The sequence below is a fragment of the Saimiri boliviensis genome, chromosome 5, assembly GCF_048565385.1.
Source record: "Saimiri boliviensis isolate mSaiBol1 chromosome 5, mSaiBol1.pri, whole genome shotgun sequence".
NCBI lineage: Eukaryota > Metazoa > Chordata > Mammalia > Primates > Cebidae > Saimiri > Saimiri boliviensis.
The window spans coordinates 66990105-67013892 of NC_133453.1; the positions used below are offsets into that span (position 1 = coordinate 66990105).

Sequence of the window (23788 nt, forward strand, 5' to 3'; positions counted from 1 at the left end):
AATTGTTAAATCTGTAGCTAATAACCCTGCTAGGTTGCCATGGTGAGAGACAACTGGTCAAGGGCAATATTCCTGAAATCCCTGGCCAGTTACTATTTTAATACCGTCAGAATCTCAGGCCAGCTTTCACGTCTGGTGTGTCAGCACATAAGAGCTGGTGTTATTTATCACCCCCTTAGGCATATCTGCTCTTACTCTTCTGATTCTCCTTCTCCCGCCTTCCCAAGTTTTCCTATTCTTTTATTTTCTCCTCCTTAATTCTCATCTTGTTTCCCTTTCCTCTCTTTTGTCACCTTTCTCTTTTCAGCCTTTCCACTCTCTCCATCATCACTCATTCAGGACCCACTCCAGCTGCAGGAGGAACCAAGTAGAATGATCCTGCTGAAGGCCCTGTCCCCAGGGCACATCTGTGAAGGTGAAACCTGGGGAAGGGAAGTACCAGGAGCAGCTCAGAGCCAAAAGGCCCAGAGAGTCCCCACTAGGACAGCATCCGCAGGTCAGAGATATGCAGAGAGGAAGGGCATGGAGTAATTTGAAAGAATAACAAAAGGCAGGGAGACAGGGAAGTTGCATGAACCCATGAAAACCCTGGGTTCAACTTTAAATATTCATATATTTTTTTCTTTCTTTTTTAATATTCATAAATTTTATGAACAGAAAAAAGAATGAGTTGCATCTATTAGGATGCCAAAGCCCTCAGAGGTGATGAATGAAAATAAAGCCAGTGCTGTAATTTAGAAGGAAAATAATATTATTAGCCTTCCACATTATTATTAGCCTAATAATAATAATACTATTAGCCAAGGTAGAGACGTACAGATTTCAGGGGAACTACATCAATCACATTTCCCCTGCATCACCAGACCTCCTACAAGGCCAGTGAGGGGATCACTTCGAGGACAAAGAAAATTCAAGATACAAAGATGGAGATGGGTTCAAGAGGAAGTATAAGGAGACTTCTTCTCCTTCCTCTTCACTCACATTTCACCCTGTACTGCAGCAATTTATGCCACATTGCAATTGCTCGCATTTCCAAATAGACTGAAGCTCCTAGAATGTAGGCAATGTGTTCTCGCATTTCATGTTTTAATACCTGGTATCATACTCAAATCAAGGAAGACAGTCATTAGATGTTTGTTGAGTAACTTAATGAAGGAATCCAACAAACACTGCTGAATCCCTTACTGTGGGAAAGAGGAATGGAGTTGAAAACATAATTCTGATGGCATAAAAGACGTAGGGATACTATGTCTTTAAAAAAACAATAATAAATCCTACTTTAAAAAAATAGAGCATATTACCTGGTGACTGCTGGTCTCAGATACTTTAACATCCAAAGACCCTGCCAGGACAGCATACCAGTTTGTTCCAATATCACCCTGGCGAAATACTGGAAAAAAAAACAAACAGTGATATAAATATAACAAATACAACTTGGTTTTGCTGTATGATCTGAGAGTTTTACACTGGTACAAGCATGTCTTGGACCTAACTGAGCTTATCCTTCCCCTATCTGTTTCCCACAAAAACATGACAAGTATTTCTTTATCTCATCTGTCAACAAAGCTATATCCTATTTATGCAATATTCTATGAAGTGGAACTCTGTTAAAGAGTATGCTACCATACTTACAGAGCTGTAATAAAGATGATAGCTTTAAATGTTATAAGATCCTTTGAATTTAAGAAGAATTGACTAATATTTGCCAAGACTATATTAAAAGCCACGTGTCTTCTAGGCTAGGACTTCTCCTTTTAAAGTGACCAATGACTGATTTAAAAAACCAAAATCTGCTTTGTTCAAAAATTCTAACTGCTATATTATCATTGTCCATTTTCTTATTCTTTTTATAAATTCACTGCATTTAGGCATTTGGAAATGATCTTCATCAGAAATTTTTGAACCTGATTTTGCTCTCTAAGTATGTCATCTCAGAGAGAAAATATTTAGAAATGTAGAAATTTAAATTCTTAATCATATTAAGAACCAAGTATGGAAAAGTAATTCCAAAAAAACTTGTTCAAAAATCTCATGCAAACCACCTGTCCTTTGAAATATCCTAGCTAAATAACTACATGGAGTGATTTGATATTTTAAAATTTTCACAGTTAAAGTCAGAGGTCAAGTAACTCAATGAAAAAATTACATGACAGCTTGTGGGACAACAGAGTCCTAGCAAGGCTAGTGCTCACTGGAGAAGAGCAAGCTTCTGGGAACCATAATCAATGATGACAAGCTGCTCTGAACTTCCTGACTAGTATATGCTGTGGAAAGGCAAAGACCAACAACAGCATCCTATCAAGTGCAATGACAAGTTAAGATGGGCCTGATGAGTGTATAGCTGGTCTCTCTAGTAACTCTGCTGCTCCAAATCTTTGGAAGTGATTCATTTTAGAGTTAGGATTTTGCCTTTCATGAACTTCTTGGCCCCAAAAGACATTATTATTTGTCAATCAAATTCATGTTACATATCTTAGGGAATTCATTTTGAAAATGGCTTATAAAAACATAAAACAGTCTTATTGCCAAAAGAATAAAGTATCTGATATCAGTTTTAAAAAATGGTTGAAAATGATATGTATGGACGAGTTTTTTCTGAACAGAAACGTAACTATGAGCTGGGTGCAGTGGCTCACGCCTATGATCCCAACATTTTGGGAAGCCAAGGCGAGAGGATTGCTTGATGCCGGGAGCTCAAGACCAGCCTGGGCAACATAGCAAGACCTGGTCTTTAACAAAATTAAAGAAAGTCATTGGGCATGGTGGTATATGCCTATAGTCCTAGCTACTCAGGAGGCTGAGGTGGGCAAATGGCTTGAGCCCAGGAGTTCAAGGCTGTAGTGAGCCATGATTGCACCACTGCATTCCAGTCTAGATGACAGAGCAAGACCTCATCTTGAAAAAAGAAAGAAAGAAAGAAAAAAAAACCTATGTAACTATGTTTGTATGTGTACACATAGGAGAACATTTTGAAGAATATATATAAAATGTTAATGGTAGAAATTGTAGGTCATTTTTATTTTGTTGACTTTCTAAATTTTCTACAATAATGTTGTAACTCACCCCGTTGCTTTCCCACCCAGAACCACTCATGCCCTCTTGTCTAACTGAACTGGGTTTTAGACAAGTTTCCACCATCATCCACAGGGCTAGGAGTTAGCTCCACTAGGGCAATCATGATTGGTCTAAATCAGTCCTAGGGATCCCATTATTTTTGCCAGTGATTGGTTTAGACTTAGGCATGCGATGCATTTCTGGCCAATGAGTCAATACAAGAAGTCTGCTGGGGGACTTCTGAAACAGAGACCCAAAAAGAAATAGTCCTTCAGCAGGATGTTTTTGTATCAGTGCATAATCTTTCCAACAGCTGTAGCTGTCAGAACAATTTAGGACAAGTCTGAGGACAAAAGCCAACACCTCAACACCTCAGAATGCGCACAAAAACAAAAAAGACAGCAAGGACCTGAAACGTTCATAATTTCACTGAGTCACTTCACTAACGAACCCCAAAGTCATTCTACCTCAGGACTTCTTCTACATGAGTCATGGATTTTATTTTTCTTCTTGTATGAGTCATTGAATATTCAAATCAGTTGAAAGGGAGTTTTCTGTTAGTGCAGCATAAAGTGTTCCAATAGAGAACTATTACTTCTTTAATGAAAAAAATACTTTTAAAAAAATCCAGCAGGCCGGGCGCGGTGGCTCAAGCCTGTAATCCCAGCACTTTGGGAGGCCGAGGCGGGTGGATCACGAGGTCAAGAGATCGAGACCATCCTGGTCAACATGGTGAAACCCCGTCTCTACTAAAAACACAAAAAATCAGCTGGGCATGGTGGCGCGTGCCTGTAATCCCAGCTACTCAGGAGGCTGAGGCAGGAGAATTGCCTGAACCCAGGAGGCGGAGGTTGCGGTGAGCCGAGATCGCGCCATTGCACTCCAGCCTGGGTAACAAGAGCAAAACTCTGTCTCAAAAAAAAAAAAAAAAAAAAAAAAAAAAAAAAAAAAAAATCCAGCTGTTACTCTATCTCCCTGCTCCTTATTCACACTTGGAATAGATGATATTACTGACATTAATTCAAAACATTACTATCAGCACTAGTGAAGAGAACTTTTAGCTTTATATCCTATTGGCCACACATTTCTTGGATTACTTGGATTAGAGAATGCAATTATTTGAATTTCTGAGGATACAGCTAAATGTGTGAATCATTACATTCTTCTAGCTCCATCTAGAAAGTCGGTTGCCCTGGAAGAACCATTAATGTTCTGTGAACAAAGGAGTTAGAGAAACGCCTATGTGGAACTGAGTAAACAGACTAGAGGGAAGTGTCAACTCAATACCTTTGGCTGAAGCTCAAATATCTGGCACATGAATACTCCATTTGCTATTGATCCCCATACAGTAACCACCAATGAGCATAAACCATACATGGAAATATACAACTGGAGTTGCATTTCTTACATGTTATTCCCTTTTCCAGATTCTCATAATAACCACACAAGCAAATCTGATGAAGGAGATTTGGGTGAAATTTCTCAAAAGCTTTAACTTCTTTCAGGCGAGTGAAGATTATGTCCACATCTTCGCTGGATCGCTCCAATGGTCTGTATAGGGAGAAAAGGTACCAAAGCTATATCAGTAAAGATTTACCTCAAAGTGAGTCAACAGGCCTCATTTTAATCATATTCAAATTTACACAAATATTCCAATTGCGAATATTTCACCGCAAATACTTATCCACACCTTAAAGGTATTTCTGGGCCGATATAAACATTTCCAGAGCTATTTATCAACTATTTGCCTTAAATCACTACTATTGCAGATGGCTACAGCAGGAGTCAACCCCAGAGTGCTAAGTTCAAGGTGATACTCGGGTATAATGCTTAATCCCTTGGAAATACCTGATGGAACAAGATACACGAAAATGCAGATTTTACTAAAAATTGAAGTCACAAACACAAATGTCTGCAGGGGCCAATGAAGTAAAGGAAGTGAGCAGAAAGAACAAGATATAAAGGGAAAAAATCTCTAAGAAAACAACAGTGAAAGCACAAAGACAAATGAGAAGTGACAGCCTCAGTGCTGGTGATTCTCTAGGCAATGGTGGGCATCAGGGTAAACTGCAAACACGAGACTGTCTGCAGGGAGCAGCTCTTATTTGGCTGTTTTCCTTCTTATTAATTTTTTGTGTAAATGTGAGCCTAGATGTTGTCAAATCTTTCAGTTGTTCAAAGTTAATCTAGGTGTTTTTTCACACTTTTTTTTTTTCCACAGGGTCTTACTTTGTCACCCAGGCTGAAGTGCAGTGACATGATCTTGGCTCACTGCAGCCTCGACCTCCAGGGCTTAAGTGATCCTGCCACTTCAGCCTCCCAAGTAGCTGGGACTACAAGCGCACTCCTCCATGTCCAGCTAATTTTTTATACTGACAGGGTTTCATCATGTTGCCCAGGCTGGTCTCAAACTCCTGGGCTCAAGCAATCCTCCTTCCTCAGCCTCCCAAAGTGCTAGGATTACAGGCACGAGCCACCATGCCCAGTCTGTTCACATTTCTTTTTTTTTTTTTTTTTTTTTTTTTTTTTTGAGACGGAGTTTCACTCTTGTTACCCAGGCTGGAGTGCAATGGCACGATCTCAGCTCACTGCAACCTCCGCCTCCTGGGTTCAAGCAATTCTCCTGCCTCAGCCTCCTGAGTAGCTGGAATTACAGGCACGTGCCACCATGCCCGGCTAATTTTTTGTATTTTTAGTAGAGACGGGGTTTCACCATGTTGACCAGGATGGTCTCGATCTGTTGACCTCGTGATCCACCCGCCTCGGCCTCCCAAAGTGCTGGGATTACAGGCTTGAGCCACCGTGCCCGGCTGTTCAATTTCTTGAACATTGTGTGGGACACACACACACACACACACACACACACACACACACAAATCTATGGAATAGATCCAACCTGCCGACTACCATTTGGTAACCTCTGAATTAAGATAAATCAAAGAACCAAACAAAAATACGACAGTTTTACAAACTATATAACTATTATTTTCTTTGAGCAGTTTTCCAAGTCTGTTCCTTCAATGTGCTTTGCAAGAACCTACAGCTATTCCTTGATAGATATTTCACATTATACAGAAACTACCATGTGTGCCCCAGAGCATTCTGGGACCAGAGGAAACGAATTGGGTGAGGATGTGACGGAGACATGTAGTATTCACCAAATACCCATGTGCTCCCCTGAATGTACTAGCCTCCCTTGTAGTGATGTTGGGGCTGGACTGCGAACAAAACTAGCTATATATCTCTTCTGAGGTGAGACTGGTAAGAGCTAGGGGGCCTCTCTTTCACCTCTCTCTTCTTCAGGAACAGCTTTATAGGTGTTATAGGTTGAATGCGTCTCCTCAAAAGATGTATCAGGGACCTGATTCTCAGTACCTGTGCCTGTAATCTTTGGAAATAGGGTCTTGTAGATGCAATCAAATTAAGATGAGGTCACACTGGATTCTAGCTGGCCCCAATCCAAGGACTAGCACCCTTAGGAAAAGAGGGGACTTGGACAGAGAGACACAGGGAAGATAGCCACATGGAGCCGGCGACAGAGATTGGAGTGATGCCTCTACCAGCAAGGAATGCCGAAGACTGCTGGCAACCTTCAGAAGCTAGAAAGAGATAAGAAGGATGCTTCCCTACAGCCTTCAGAAAAGACATCTTGATTCTGGACTTCCAGCCTTCAGAACCCTGAGAGAAAAAAGTATTTGTTGTTTTAAACCATTCAGTTATTGGTACCTTGTTCTGGTGGCCCTAGGAAACTAAGACAGGAGGCATGTGTTTTACATGCTACGGCCACAAGATGGAGAAGAATGTACAACCCACAAAAGATTCTGTATAACTGGCAAATAAACCTCCACTGTATGAAGCTATTGGGCTGGAGGCGGGGACGTGATCACGGCATCAGCCAGCATCACCCGGACTAATACAGAAGTCAAGACTAGCCAGGCCAGAGTTCAAGGGACTTGGGACATTGTCAGAAGGAGACAGATCCCAACATGAGAGATGAACATTTTCAGAGGACGTGAGCAGATGACCTGTCACTAAGTGGAAGACCTCAGGTACAGGCTTTTCTGAGCTTAGTTTACAGGCTCTTCAACTTGCTCAATTTTCACCAAGTCACACTTTTAGGCCCAAGAAAACTAGAACCAAAGAATATGCCCACAACCTCCCTGGCCTCCCAACAAACCCCTACTGGAAGGGTTTGGATTCTGCTTCCTGGGGAAGAGGAAGGGAAATCTGAGTGTGCCCAGTCTTTGAGATGACAGTGGGGCTGAAAGCATTGAGAGATGTGCAGGCTTGCCTTGGGAAGACACAACACATCAGTTATCAGTGCCTCTTCCTCCTATTACCCCTTTGGAAGGGGTTTCTCAACTTCTAACCAGAAGCTATGTCCTCAAAGTTAGGGGGCTTTGGAACAGAGACAAGGACTTCAGCGGTTAATCAAGTGCTATGGATAGTGGTGCAGACAACTTTCAGTCAGTCTGTGTGTCTGAGGGGGTGGTGAGGAAAGCAGCAGCTGGCAGAGGCGCCCCTAGTCGGGGACTCCAGTCAGTACAGCACACTTTCTGGGAGGCAGAGCTGGTGCTGGTGCCAGCAGGGAGTCAGGTTGCTGCCATAGAAGCACTGGCAGCAGCTGCAGGCCCAAAGCAGTGGCAGCACGCAAGTGACCGCGGGAGGAAGCGTAAGGACTACATGAGCTAGAAACTGACTGGACGTGTATATGGCAGATTCTGCTTAGCTACATAGGAAAAGAGATAAACAGAGATTAGAATCCATCTTCCACAAAGAAGGAAAGAGCATCCCTTTTCGTTTATTCTCACCAGAGTGTCTCCCACATTAGGAGGGCAGACTAGGGCAGCTAAAAAGATTTTTAGCCTGACACTCACTAGAAAGCAGTACAAGGAAAATGTATATACTTCTATACAGTCCAAAACAAGCACAGAACTTCAAGCTTCATAACCAGATTGTTAAATGACAAAGACACTTAGAAAGATAATTAATTTGAGATAACTGAGAGAGAATGAAACCTCTTCTGATATTTTTGTGTACCCCCAAATTAGGCCCTAATAATATCATTCTGGTTTAATATTTAAGCCTCAGAAACAATGAAAGCAGCCTTCTATCTATCATTAATTTTATTGGGTACTTCATGGAGTAGGGAAAATTTCATTCAGCTATTAACAGACACCTTTACTATTTGACCTCTAGAATCTACCACCAGTGACAATCCTTTTGTGAATCTCTAATTTCCTGATGCAATGTGTTTTCTCATCTCTCTGAGGTCATATCTGGCACTTCCTATAGATCCTACAATGCCCAAAACAGGGCCACCCATGCAAAAAGTCATTGCCCGTAATGTTCTACAGCGACTTCAAACCAAACTTATCTTCTCTCCCACATCTGCTACTGCACCTGCCCCCCTTACTTCTAATGCATGGAATAGCCTCACCCGCTGCTATGGTCTAAATAGCATAGAGGTGAGCCTACTGCTTCTGCTATGGGTCGGAAATCTAATCACTAGTGCAAAAATGTTGGGAGGTGGGATTTAACGAAAAGTGCTTAGGTCATGAGGGCTCTGCCTTCATGCAGTATTTGTGGATTAATGAGTAGATTAATGCTGCTATTAAAAAACAGGCTTGTAGGAATGGGCTCACCTTTTCCACCTTCCACCATGTGAGGACACAGGAAGAAGATTCTCACCAGATGCTGGCACCTTCATGCTGGACTTCCCAGCCTCCAGAACTGTGAGAAATAAATTTCTGTTCTTTTCCAATTACCCAGTATCCTGTTATAGCAGCACAAAACAGACCAAGATGCTCTCTCTCACCACATTCCAGTAATTTTAACTGGGAATGTCTCTCAAATCCATCCCCCCTTAATTCTTACTGCCACTCTCTCATTGAGCTTGATAAAGGGCATGTGAAGCACAAAGCACATGTTGAGACATGAATCTGAACAGCATGGCAGTTCCGTCCTAGGAGGGTTCTGTCTAATAATTAGCAGAAGTATTTTAAACAGGGTAGTGGCATGATTGGATATGCATTTTGGAAAGATCACCTTGACTGTGACTAGAGGCAGATGGGAGACAGTCAAGATCAGCAGCCAAGAGGAAGTTAGGAAGTTCTTGCAGTATATCAAAGTGATGATGTGGTTTCTCTAATTATAGCTCACTCTAGACTCCTTTCTTCTCCCTTCATAACGATGAACAGCTGGTCCCCTAAGCAAAAGCTCCAAGTACAGAGAAGTTATTTGCCTTAGCCTGGCATCTAATATCCAGGGCTCTTTTTAAAAATGACTTTTTAAAAAAAACTTACACTTTAAAAACATGTTCAACCAACAACAAAAGAATCATTTACAACTCCTACAACTTGGTATTTTAAAAAATTAATATCCTAATTTAAAAAATAGGCAAAGGACTTGAATAGACATTTCTCCAGAGAAGACATACAAATAGCCAACAAGTATATGAAAAGGTGCTCACTGTCACTAATCATCAGGGAAATGCAAATCAAAGCCATAATGAGATATTACCTTACATCTGTCAAGATGGCTATTATCCAACAACAACAACAAAAAAAAAATGTTGGTGAAGATGTAAGGAAACTAGAACCTTTGTACACTGTTGGTCAGAATCAGAAATAGTGTGGCTGCTATGAAAAACAGTTTAGAGGTTCCTCAAAAGATTAGAAATAGAACTACCATTGATCCAGCAATCCCACTTCTGAGTATTTATCCAAAAGAATTGAAATCAGGATCTTGAAAAGATACTCACACTTCCATGTCCATTTCAGCATTATTCATAGTAGCCAAGATATGGAAACAACCTAAATGTCCATCAACAGATAAATGGATAAAAAAAAAAAAAACATATATATATACATACAATGGAGTATTATTTACCCTTGAAAATAAAGGACATTCTGCAATCTGTGACAACATGCATGAACCTTAAAGAATTCTGCTATGTGAAATAAACCAGTCTCAAACAGCATGTTTCCACCTATATGAGGTTTCTAAAATAATCAAATTCATAGAATAAAAGAGTGGAATGATGGCTGCCAGTGACTGGAGTGAAAGGGAAATGGGAAGTTATTAATCAGCTGACCTAGAGTTTCAGTCAAGAAAGATAAACAAGCTCTAGAGATCTGCTCTACAACACTGTATTTACGCCCAACAAAAATATATCATACACTTAAAAACGGTTTCAAGCGTAGATCTCATAGTAAGTGTTCTTAACAAAACAAAAATAAAAATTTAAAAAGAATCATTTGTAAACAAAGGCACTGTGGAATGCAGGATTATAAAGTGGTTTCCTATGACCCATGCCTTATATAATCCTTTTGAGGCTGGGTGGGAGCTGCAATTTGCTTTTAGCCAATAGAATATGCCAAAATAAAGAGAGAGCACTCCCATGATTATGTTATGGTGTATGGCAAAGGAGAAGAGACTTTGCAGTTGTAATTAGGGCCCATAATTAGTTGACTTTGTATTTAGTTGACTCTGTTAATCAAAAGTGAGATTTTCCTGGGTGGGCCTGATCTAATCAAGTGAGACCTTTAATCAAGGATGGAAGGAGTGAGAGGTTCTTTTGCTGGCCTTGAAGAAGAAAGCTGCCCTGGTTGCCTGAGGGCCTCCGGAGGGCCATGTGGCAAGAAATGTAGACAGTTGCTGACCGACAGCCAGCAAGAAAACAAGGACCTCAGGCTTACCCCTGCAAGGAACTGAATTCTGCCAAAAAAGGATGTGAGCTTCGGAGAGGTTACCGAGTTCCAGAAAGAAGCACCTCTTATTTATTTCTCACTCTGTCACCCAGGCTAGATTGCAGTGGTGTGATTGTGGCTTGCTGAAGCCTCAGCCCCCTGGGTTCAAGTGATCCTTCCACCTCAGCATCCCAAGCAGGTGAGACTACAGGTGTGCACCACCATGCTCTTCTATTTTTTTTTTTTTTTTTTGGTAGAGACAGAGTCTTGCCATGTTGCCCAGGGTGGTCTTGAACTCCTGGGCTCAACTAATCTTCCTGCCTCAGCCTCCCAAAATGCTGCAGTTACGGGGTTGAGCCACCTTGCTTGGCCAGGAGCACCTTGATTTCAGCCTTTAAAACTCTGAACAGAGGATCCAGACAAGCTGTGCCTAGCCTCCGGCCATGTGATCACAGACAGATAATACATGTATGCTTTTTTTAAGCAGCTAAGTTTATCATAATTTGTTACACAGCAATAGAAAACCAACATAAAGTTATTTTCTCACACTGACTAATTTCCTTATGGCCCAGCTTAGATTTCACTCCCTTTTTGGAGCTTTTCCTGACAACATTTTCTCTTCTTTGAAATCCAGTTGATAACATTTCTTTTTGGCATCTAACCCCATTGTTTATTAGTTCATGTTTCATGCATGTAAATTTTTTCTTGGAGAGACCTTCTGCTATGGTCTAAATGTTTGTGTCCTACGCCCCCCAAATTTATATGTTGAAATCCTAACCCTTAAAGTGATGGCATTAGGGGGTGGAGCCTTTGAGAGGCGATTAGATCATAAGGGCAGAGTCCTCATGAATGGGATTAGTGCCATTATAAAAGAGAACCCAGAGACTGGCTCTCCATTTTGTCATGTGAAGACACAGAAAAAGGTGCTGCCTATGAGTCAGAGAGCAACCCTCACCAGACACCAAATCTACCAGCACCTTGATCTTGGACTTCCTAGCCTCTAGAACTATGAGAAATAAATTCCTGTTGTAATAAGCCACCTAAAGTACTTTGTTAGCAGGGCACGGTGGATCATACCTGTAATTCCAGCATTTTGGGAGGCCAAGATACGAGGACTGCTTGGAGCCCAGGAGTTCAAGACTGCCCTGGAGAATATGGAAAAACTACATTTCTACAAAAAATTTAAAAATTAGCCAAGCATGTTGGTGCATGCCTGTGGTCTCAGCTACTCAGGAGGCTGAGACAGGAGGATTGCTTGAGCCCAGGAGGTTGAGGCTGCTATAAGCCATGATCATGCCACTGCACTCCAGCCTGGGTGAGAGTGAAGCTGGAAGAGGGAAGGGAAGAGGAGGGAAGGGGAAGGGAGGGGAGGGAAGGGAAAGCAAGAGAGGGAGGGAGGGAGGAAGGAAGGAAGGAAGGAAGGAAGGAAGGAAGGAAGGGAGGGAGGGAGGGAGGGAGGGAGGGAGGAAGGGAGGGAGGAAGGGAGGGAGGAAGAAAGGAAGGAGAAAGGAAGAAAGGGAAAAAGGAAGGAAGGAAAAAGGGAAGGAAGGAAGGAAAGAAAAAAGGAAGGAAGGAAGGAAGGAAAGAAGGAACTATGTTTTAGCAGCCCAAACAGTCACCTTCATTTATCTATTCATTCATCCAATAAATACTAGTTGGGTCTTATTTCTTATTAACTTCCAAAGTACTATATACTCCTGTTTTGTTTTGTGATTTTTTTCCTCTCATGGTTCCTCAGCATTTCCATGATGAATTTCACAGTAATCAAAAACTTTCTGACAGCAAGTTAGACAGAGGACAGTCCATCTAAGTTAGCAAAAAGGCTAGAACTAAAAATATTTCTGATGACATAAAATTATTTTAAGTTCTATATAAATCATAATGGTAATAATGCCTATTAGCAGTATCAAAAAAGTCTATTTGATTAGAATGTATCTATAATCTTAGAAGAGATAGAGTTTTTAAAATTTTTTTTATTTTTTGAGACAGAGTCTCACTCTCTCCCCCAGGCTGAAGTGCAAGGGCACAATTTCAGCTCACTGCAACCTCTATCTCCCACGTTCACACAATTCTCCTGCCTCAGCCTCCCCAGTAGCTGGGGTTATAGGTGCCCACCACCACACTTGGATAATTTTTTGTATTTTTAATAGAGATTAGGTTTCATCATGTTGGCCAGGCTTGTCTCGAACTCCTGACCTCAGGTGATCTAGCCACCGAGGCCTCTCAAAGTGCTAGAATTACAAGCATGAGTCATCACACCTGGCCAGGAATGTGTTTTAAAGTGATTTTATTTTATTTTTTTAGAGATGGGGGTCTTGCTATGTTGTCCAGGGTAGAGGACAGTGGCTATGTGCAGGCATGATTACAGTGAACTGAAGTCTCAAACTCCTGACCTCAAGCAATCCTCCTGCATCAGACTCTCATAAAGCTGGGACTACAGGTACATGCCATCACATTCAGCTAATTTTGAAAATTTAAGGTCTCTCTATATTTCCCAGGCTGGTCTCGAACTTCTAGCCTCAAGCAGTCTCTCCACCTTGGCCTCCCAAAACTCTGGTATTACCGGCATGATTGAGTTCATTCTTACCACCAGGGCTATAAATAAGTGTTAAAACCATTCTTTTTTTCTTTCAGGAGACTTAGACACCAAAGAAATTTATGAAATCTATTAAACTTTAAATGACTTTCCATTCACCTAACACATCCTTTCATGAATGCACATTCACTTTATTTATTCACTCAGTCAACTATATTGCTTTACTACTATTCATTAGGCACCTTAATCCGGAAGCACAAAGATGAGCAAAATCCCAACACTATCCATGAGGAGCTCACGATCTAGTGACAAAGGGAGTCAACCAAAGTTAGAATACAGTATAATAAGGACTGTAATATGAGGAACAACAATGTTCAGGGCCAGACCTTGGTTTATTACACACGGTAGCTGAACACAGAAACTATCAAAGTCAGGCATCTGACGGATAGCAAAGGTTCTGGATTCCAGGTGCTGCCCACACACATTATGCAACGTGGAAATTTACTATGCTCTTAAATTTTAATTCAGTCAACTCTGGATTATCTAGAGACTAATTAGCCAGTTTCTGAGTTAGCTGGAGCACAAAATAAAAACACAAAGGCATTTGTGGGAAAGAATACACAATAACCATAAAATCAGTAAGAAACATTGTCCCCTTGATGACTTCCATTGCTTGGCTATATGATCATCAATATTTGCACACCCTTTACTGTGAAGAGAGCCCACCCCCCTCTTCAATCAGCTGAGTAGACCCCTTAGTGGCAGTTCCTGCCACAGCTCCTGGGGACCTCTTGGGACAGTAGATTCCAGCACCCAACAGTCAGACCTGAGGAGTGTAGGAAACAGAAGAAGAAGTGGAGAGAAAGGGCGAGGGAGGCAGAACTGCTCTGCCCAGTGCCTTCCCATAATCATAAACAAAAAGCTTGGCCAAGAAATGGACCACATTAGCAGACTATGTAACACTGTCATCTTACAGGAATGTACATAACTCTTAGTTTCCTCAACTACCTCAATATATTTTTTAAAGTTTCAAATGTCTTTGGAAAATCAGTAAGTGTATTTCAAAACATTGAATGTAATGTTCACTAAATATATATTCATTAAAACGACTTGCAGTTCAGTTGGATTCTTTTTAACAGTAATTTAGTATTATAAAGAACTACTCACCTCCTCCAGAGAACTGTCACATCTGAGATAATGCATGTGAGCTTTATCAATTACAAAAGCCTACAGGCCAAGCATAGTGGCTCATGCCTATAATCCCAGTACTTTAGGAGACCAATGCAGTGGATCACTTGAGGTCAAGAGTTTGAGACCAGCCTGGCCAACATGGTGAAACCCCATCCTCTACTAAAAACACAAAAATTAGCTGGGCGTTGTGGTTGGCACCTGTAATCCCAGCTACTTAGGAGACTGAAGCAGGAGAATCACTTGAACCCAGGGGGCGAATGTTGCAGTGAGCTGAGATAGTGCCGTTTCACTCTGGCCTGGGCAACAGAGTGAGACTTCATCTCAAAAAAGAAGGCTACGGAAGCTATTTCTAGTACCACCATCATCGTCACCATTATTAGTCATCAAGACTTTTTAAAAGAAGTATCTCATGAAAGCAATGAACCAAGTGCTTAAAAACATATACTAGAATTCTTCTGTGTCTTTTAGAGGTTTTATGGATAGCTGTGCACTGCGTTTTTCTCTATAACAACAGTTAAGATCTTAAATCCTATGTTCTCTACAATCTCAATCTTTTTATAACACTATTAGCTTTATAAAGGGCCTTGACACTTACTGAAAATTTTTGTCATTGCAGACCTATTAGATAAAACAGGTATTAAGAATCCTATTTTGGCCAGGTGCAGTGGCTCACGCCTGTAATGCCATCACTTTAGGAGGCCGAGGCGGGCAGATCACCTGAGGTAGGGAGTTCAGCACCAGCATGACCAACATGGAGAAACCCCATCTCCACCAAAGATACAAAATTAGCTGGGCAAGGTGGCACATGCCTGTAATCCCAGCTACTAGGGAGGCTGAGGCAGGAGAATCACTTGAACCTGGAAGACAGAGGTTGCAGTGAGCTGACATCAAGCCATTGTACTCCAGCCTAGGCAACAAGAGCAAAACTCCATCTCAAAAACAAAAAAAAAAAGAATCCCTTTTTGCACACATTTAGACACAGAAGTTAGGTGACCATTAGTATGCTAAAATAATGTGTATTTATAATGTCAGTGATGACACAGATATAGCAAAAGTCTTTGAAACTCAAGATGTTTACCACTTACGTTATTATTTTAATTATATGATTATTAACCACTTAGAATACTGAAATGTTTACTCTTTCCTAATTACAAGTTTTTCCAACGATGTCAACAAAATTCAGAAAGGTGTTGAAAATGCATTCAATCTACAAGTATTTACTGAGTATAAAGACTATACTTTCAGGGATTATTTCTATAGTTCATTACTGAGTATCATCTATATGTCAGGGAAATAAAGTATGTGGATGATACAAAGATCATGGTTCATGCACACAGAAAGTTAAAAATGGGTAAGAGAGACACATACATCTACAGCAAGTAACAAGGTGAAATGTGGTAAGAAGCACAATGGAAATGGGAGAGAATGGGAATCCCGGAGGGAAAGAGACTTCACTTATAGATGAAATTTCTAAAAAGACTTCAGGAAGGCATTGCTGTAAAATCTCCTTAAACTCAGTTTCTTCTCATTTCTTTTTTTATGAATACAACACCAACATTGTTCGGTCATTTCATCCGTAAACTTCGGTGCATCACTATGGCCCCTCTTCCTAGAGATCTCTCTCCTAACTCCTCTCCCTGTGAGTTTCCTACCCACATACCCACTCCCACCACACACACACACACACACACACACATACACACACACACACACACACAGATACCCATATACATACCCACATAAAACAGCTACAAAGATACATACATACACACCCTCAAGCACCTCCTCAACACAATCAACTGCCCAAGTTGTCTCTCTCCACCAAGGCTCTTGACTCTGCCGGTATTCAGAGTGACTCTCAGAAGAAAATCCCTTTGAAGGAGCCTGAGATCCAGGGGCCACTGCAGGTTTTCACTCATAGCTGAGATTGATCATCAGTCAGACAGGGCACACCAAGACCCCTGTGACCCTTCAGAAACATGGCCTGCACAGCCACCACTAGGAAGCAGAGCACGTGAAGTCTGTGAATTTCTGGCATAATGCCTTCTAGTTTAGCAGTCATGCCCTCTTGCTTTTATGTCTCTATAAAAGAATGAAGAGGAAACTGCTCCCTCAAGATCCTAAATGAGATAAAAGAGTTGTGATTGGAGGTCATGGCAGACTACAATTTTGCCTTTAAGCAAAGCAGTAAAAAGTTCCAAATACCTCCACCTCCCCTTTGCCGACAACTACTCTGTCATCAGTCCATGGATGAGTGAGATGCCACATCTGAGGCCCAGGGCTATTTAGAGAGTTGAAAAACCCCAGCATTAGGCAGAGGGCTGGACCAGGCCTGCTAATGTCTAAAGAATGCTTAGCCCTGCATTTGTAAGTGAAGAGAGAGAGGAAAACTTTTTGAACAGGTCTAGAGTGTTGCAATTTGTCTTGTTACAATTAAAGTACAATATGAAATTGAAATACAGCCTTGTCCCATTTTAACAGACCCTTTTCAAAAACCTCTGACTGTTCCTGAGCATCTAACCTCAATAGAGGATCATCAGGCTTGGCAAAGGCTCTCCACCACACACCCTCAGCCTCAGGTGACCAGACCTCAGCCAAACGGGAATGCTTATTGGATCCCAAACCGCATATAAAATAGAACTCTACCATAATTGCCCCTCTGCAATACGCCTGCTCTACTAGCATTAAGTTAAAAAAATAACTTCCTGTGGCTCCTTAAAATGTAGAACTGCTTCTGAGATGACTCAGATAACCAGGGCTTCTTTAAAATGCTTTCCGGATGGGTTTCAACTAATGGCTTTTTTTCTCTACGTGATTTTCACCATAGCAAGCAAAGGCTCTCAAAAATCATTTCATAGTACTTAGTGCTACACTAAAATGTGAGATGACTCTGTTCAAAAAATTGCCACTGTTGCCATTAAATAGTAGGAGAGTCCATGAAGGGCCTTGGGTTGAAAGAGTTAGAGAAGGGGACTCTTGAGTCAGATCCTTCTGACAGTCTTCACAAATTGAAAATATTTTGCGTTAATAAATAAAAAATAATACCAAATAACACAAATTTTAAAACAACACTGTATAACAACTATTTGCATCCTGTGTACATTGTATTAAGTAATCTACAGAGGATATGTCTAGGTTATATATTACGTGTAATATTAGGGTGTGTGTGTGTGTGTGTGTGTGTGTGTGTGTGTGTGTAGGTTATATAATATAAATACTACACCATTTTATATCAGGGTCTTGAGCATCTCCAGATTTGGGTACCCAAGTGGGGTCCTGGAACCAATCCTCCCATGGGTACTCCAGGATGACTGTACATAAAAGTAACATTGGAAAGTTAAGGATATTTATCAGAAGTCCTGTCGTTGGCATAGTGAGTGGCTCACACCCGTAATTCCAGTGCTTTGGGAGGTCAAGGCAGGAAGATCACTTAAGGCCAGGAGTTAGAGACCAGCCTGGCCAACACAGCAAGACCTCATCTCTGCTAAAAATTAACACTCCTGGGCTCAAGTGATCCATCCATCTTGGCCTCTCAAAGTGCGGGGATTACAGGTGTGAGTCACCATACCCTGCCCTTGTGAGCCACCACACCTGGCTCTTCTCTGTCTTATTCTTCTGAATGAAGTGTCTGTTTCTGGCTTCTGGCTGGAGTCTACACTTCCTAGCCAGCCAGTTAGCCAACTCTTTTTGAGAAGTAAAGTTTTCCTTTCCAAATGTGTGAACCTTGTCATTCTTCAGTTGACACTTCCTTGAATAAAGTCTGCCTTACCATCAATAACAAAAATTGTTAAATAACTTTTATTTAATAATATACTCAAATAGTATTAAAACACTGGGGGTTTCAATGCATAATTGAGTGATAAGCCTTCTCAGTTTTTCCCTAAGATGTCTTTGGTTATTAGAAGAATGCACCCTATGAATGAAGAGCTTCAATTTCAATAGATGCTATGAATATGAAAGAAGTGAAATGTTTTCAATGTGTAAAGATACATAGTAAATAGAAGGAAATACAAATTCAATGGAGGGCAATTTGATGGCATGAAATTATAAAATTATAATATTTTAATACAATAATTCCAGTTATAAGGCTTCTGCAGATATTATTCCACATTGGTAAAATTAAGTATGCACTTGAATATAGGATAAATATATTTATATGTTGATATAAATAATTATAAATTCACACAACGAAATGGTATGCAAAGAAAGAACGAGGTAGTTCTATCAATCCAAGTTATTGAAGAATAGCAGAATATATCACTCCAAAATATGCCACATGGATATTTTGAGCTAAAGGCAATTGAGAAGCACAACCAAGAAAAGCTGTCTGCCCTCCTGCTATTTTCCTAAAAAGAGGACATCAATTTACAAAGGTATCTTTCCTTCCCTCTCCACTAGAGAGAATAAACAGGAATCACTGGAGATAACTTTAGATCCTTACCAGCCTGGAGATGAGACCAGAGGAATCGACATAAATTTTGCTAACTAGACATTATCTACCATTAGTTTCCCATATATTTGCCTTCTCACAATTTGCTGTCCCTAGAGACTCAAGGTCTTCTTCCTTTGTCTTGTCTAAAATGTATTGTCCTTCTCTAAAATGTATTCTTCTTTGTTAAAGATGCTATAATAAGCCTGGAGTTCTAAGACACATGCTGGAGAATTACTCAGTCCCTGGGTATTTCTCATGTATATATAAAATACATGTTAATAAACTTCTGTTTGCTTTTTTTCTGATTAATCAATCTTTTGCTACAGGGGCCCCAGTTAAGAACTCAGAGGGGTAGAGGGAAAATTTTTCCTTCCCTAGAGTACCATTCAGTAAAAAGCAGGGTTTAAGTGTGTAATATGTCATCATTTATTAATAAAAGAGGCATTTATAAACATATGTATATTTATAAATTTCCAATTTTTGGTCTAAACTTCTTATATGCATTTATATAAACTTAAATGCATATCAGCAGTTTAGATCAAAAATTGGAAACCGGTGTTAGTGGTTATTCTATAGAGTGACTAAGTGACTCAAATACAAGAGAGGGAGATTTAATTTTTGCTGTTTACCAGAAGGAATATACACACAAATATTACATTAAAATATTTCCAGAATCCTGTCACTTCTCACCACCTCAAGCCTGTCCTGGTCTAAGCTACCATCCTCTCTTCCCCAGCCTATGGCACTGGTCTCCTAGCAGCAATCCCTGCTTCCACCCTATTTACCTCAGAGTAAAAACCCAAGTTTCCACATTGCCTAGCCCCCATGTCCCACCTCAGTCACCCACTTTCTTTGGAACCTCATCTCCTACATCTTCCTTTTACTCCCTCCTCCAAACACACTAGTGCCTTGGCTGTACCTTGATGGCCCCTGGCCTGCCTTCAAGCCCTTGCAATAGCTATTCCTCCTGCCAGGGATATCATTTCTCCAGATATCTGCACAGCTCATGCCCTTGCCTACTAGAAGGTAAAGCAAAACTCCCCGTCCTAATGAAGTCTACCCTCCCATCCCATTTAAAACCACAGTCCCTTCAACAGCGCCTTTACCCTGCATTGTTTTATTCCAAGCATGAAACACCTTCTACCATAATATTTATAGGAATAAATTATTGATTTATTTATTTTGGTTATTGTCTCCACTAGAATGTAAGCTCCATAAAAGCAGCATTTTTTAAAAAATAACTATTATATCTCCAGTACCAAGAACAATGTCTGGAATATAGTAGATACTAAATAAACATTATTGAAAGAATAAATATACTTTTTATACCTTTTTAATTTGTATATTGGAATGTATTACCATGAAAAGTTAATGGCATTACAGAGAAAATCAAATTGCTTTTTTGTAAGAAAAATTTTTATGTTTTCTAGCACATTCACTAAAATCAGCAATAATAACTCCTCAGAATTCCAGAGTTCTCAATAAAATAAATAAGCAGTTATTTACTTTTTAATGAATATAAGTATATAAGTAATGATTTTTTAAAAATTAATAACAGCTTATTTATACACCAGGACTTCCTGTGAGATCCATTTTACGTTTTCTCATGTGCACCCATGCTAATTTTCCTGAGTGATTAAGTAAACCTAATATTCAAAAATGTGATATTACTCACATTATTTATGTGCTGTCTCTTCTGAAGTTATAAACCATATAACAAATGAAAATAAAACAGTTCTAAAGCTATATCCCAGAATCAAGAAGAACAGGCATCATTCTTTTTTAAAGAGATGCCCTCAAAGAAATTCCTTAAAGTAGGCCCAAACAGAAAATGGTTCTAAACCATTTTCGCACCAGCAACTACAAGAAGGTTTATTATTCCTATGCAGAGATAATCAGGCCATTCTTTCAGTAACTAATCTCTTCTGCCCACAATACTTGAATATAAGTATATTTAAATGGAAAGAGGAGTGCTTAATTTTAGCTTAATTGATAATTAACAGACAGAAATAGAAAAGTTGGTATGTAGATACATTGGAGAGGACAGGTCTCAGGATCAGTAATAAGATTATAAAAGTTTATATGTCATATATTATAAAAGTTGATATATAAAAGTTTATATATTGTATATCTAGTCCCCATAAGGAACTAGAACTCATGCAGGATGCATAAATAACAGAGGCATTCTGGGACTTCCAGGAAAGAACCCAAGAGAGAACAGAAGGAAGAAGTTAGCAAATCAAGGTAGCCATCACCTTGACCCAAGAGCCAAGGATTTTAAACTAGAACTAATTTCATCAGTTCACTAACCTGCTACTGAACCACATATACTAGCCAACAGTCAAGGAAAGTCCTACAGGGTGCCTTTACTTCACTAACAAGATAATATCTAAATCTGATGCTTTAGATTGGTCACCTAAGCACTATGTAGAATTGTAATTTTTAACATAAGAAATTTTTTATTTATTAGAAAATTCTATTGTATCACTATAAAAGGGAAAGGACTCCCACTTCTGTCTGTAATGGAGTAATTGGCAGAAAATTAACCCCCCTCACCCACAGTAAACAATTATAAAATTGAACAAAATACAGGGAGTAACTGCTTTCAGACACAATAACACTGTGATCCCAGGAAGAAGGGAAATACACAAAAATATCTATCTACATGAGAGCCTTGATATTTTGCCTGGGAACACTTTCTGGAACACAGGCAGAGAAATCAAGCAAAGCATGGCAGTCCCACTGGACTGGGGAGGCAGCAATCAGAATTCAGGGATGCTGTAGTAGCTGGAATGTGCAGTGAAGTCAGCCAGACAGAAAGAAACTGTTCATAGAAAAAGATCCAAAATTTAGCAGAGGGGATCTTTTTAAGTCATTAGCTGCACATGTGTAGACCAGTACTCATGGAGAGATGTGGCAGACAATAGGTCCTAGACAGTGTGAGCTGAGTGGACATTCCAGAGGTCACACAGTGCTGACAGATGTAGCACTTCTGACCAGTCAGAGTACACAGACCTCACTGATCACTCTGGACATTCAACTGAGTCTCCAAAAATGCTACTCTAGCCCAAGACCTAGACCTTTTCTAACAAAGCTTAAAAATAAGCCCAATGGAATCAAGTTGATTGGCCAGGACATTAACTGCCTTTGAAAATGAAAACAGATCTTAAAAAAAAAAAAAAAAAATAGAAAGAAACACAGTTCAGAATCTCAATAGCATAAAATCCACAGTATCTGGCATACAAATATAAATTGCTATATATGCAAAGAAACAGGAAGATGTGACTCATAACCAGAAAAGTAATCAATAAAAACAGATTCAGAGATGACAGACATGTTAAAATAGCAAACCAAAAACTTTAAAACAACTCTAATAAATATGTTTAAGATTGAAAAGGAAAGATCATAAGGCATGAACAGACAGGGAATATCAGTAGTGAGATAAATGTATTTTTTAAAAGGCAAATGGAAATTCTAAAACTTGAAAATACAAAATATGAAAGAAAAACCTCACTGTACAGACTTAAGAGTAGATTGGGCACTGCAGAAAAAAAAAAAAAAAAAAAGGATCATTGAACCTCAAGGCAGGCAATAGAAATTATCTGAACTAAAGCACAGAGAGAAAAGGATTAAAACTAGTAATAACGACGGGAGACTCAATAGCCTGGAAGACAATACTGAGAGTTTAATCCACAAATGATGAAAATCCCAGAAGAAAATCCCACAGAGAGAAAATGGAGGAAAAAAAATTAAAGAAATAATGGATAAAAATGTTCCAGTTAAAAAGGCAGTAAATGCCACCAAAAGTCTAAAATATTATCAAGTAAAATTTCTGCTTTATAAGTATGGGAGATTAAAAGTGGCCACAAATGCTTTGTCATCATCTCCATTAAGAAGTGAGACTTATTTCCTCTCCTTGTGAATCTAGGCTGGCCCTATGACCAACAGAAAGTGATGGAAGTGATACTATGTGTCTTATGTTTAGCACTACCACTCTCAAGCCTACTACCCTGAACAAGTTGCTCAACCTCCCTGAGTCTTGACTTATATCCAATAGAGTGATGTGGGGCTAAATTTTCTGAGATTTCATCCAGATTCAGAAAAAAAAATCTATGTTCCGAGAAGAGTTATATATTAAACCAATAGATAAAAATAAATCAGGATGACATGTCAAACTGCAAATCTCTAAGTATTTGGCTGCTAAGAATATGAATATCTTAGTCAAAATGTACCTGAACCTTCCAGATCTATTGCTAAGTCAAAATATTCTTAGGATTCTGGCTAGAGTAACGTACTCTTCATGGCTCTGACTAACAAACTAAAGATTATGTAGTAGAAATAAGTTCCTATAGCTAAAGAGTGTTAATTAGTAAACTAAAGATGATTTAAGGCACATTAGGATATAGTCAAATCCCTTTCTTTCACAGTGCATAGGCTTTCCCTGCAATGACCCTCAGGCTTTAAGAGTGAACAGACTTAAATAAATCTGAGGTAGCCATTAAAAAAAATCTATAATTTTTTATAAACTTTTGTCAGACAAAAACCTTTTGTCATACCCACTGAGTCTAACATACCTCATTTTCATAGTTCCAAAACTACAAATGCAAAAAACAAAAACAAAAACAAAAACAGGTGCCTTGAATTTCATTCTTTTTGGAAACAGCTTCCAGTACACCCTTCAGTGTTTAAAATGGCAAGAGCAGTCCTCACCATCACACATTTCCAGTATGCCTCACTGCACAGAATGAAAAGACCCAGGCGGCATGACTTCTGCCAAGGATATATGGCAGGGATTATGATTAGTTAGGGGTGAAGATTCAATCTGACAGTCTTTCTTTTTACTGTTAGTCATTTTGGTTTTCTGAGCAATCAGAATTAGTAGTT

The 23788-nt window shown here is 39.7% G+C and overlaps 1 protein-coding gene across 3 annotated transcripts in view; it reads right to left on the bottom strand.

Annotated features, from left to right (window-relative positions):
• RAPGEF4 (Rap guanine nucleotide exchange factor 4) overlaps positions 1 to 23788 on the bottom strand; it is a 329303-nt gene that overhangs the window by 262873 nt on the left and 42642 nt on the right. For all 3 annotated transcript variants that reach the window (XM_039469846.2, XM_010352028.3, XM_074399463.1), the window contains exons 2-3: positions 4463 to 4605; positions 1302 to 1390 (exon numbers count right to left, since the gene is read on the bottom strand). In XM_039469846.2, the coding sequence (XP_039325780.1) occupies positions 1302 to 1390; positions 4463 to 4605 (232 nt within the window). The remainder of the gene's footprint in view (positions 1 to 1301; positions 1391 to 4462; positions 4606 to 23788) is intronic.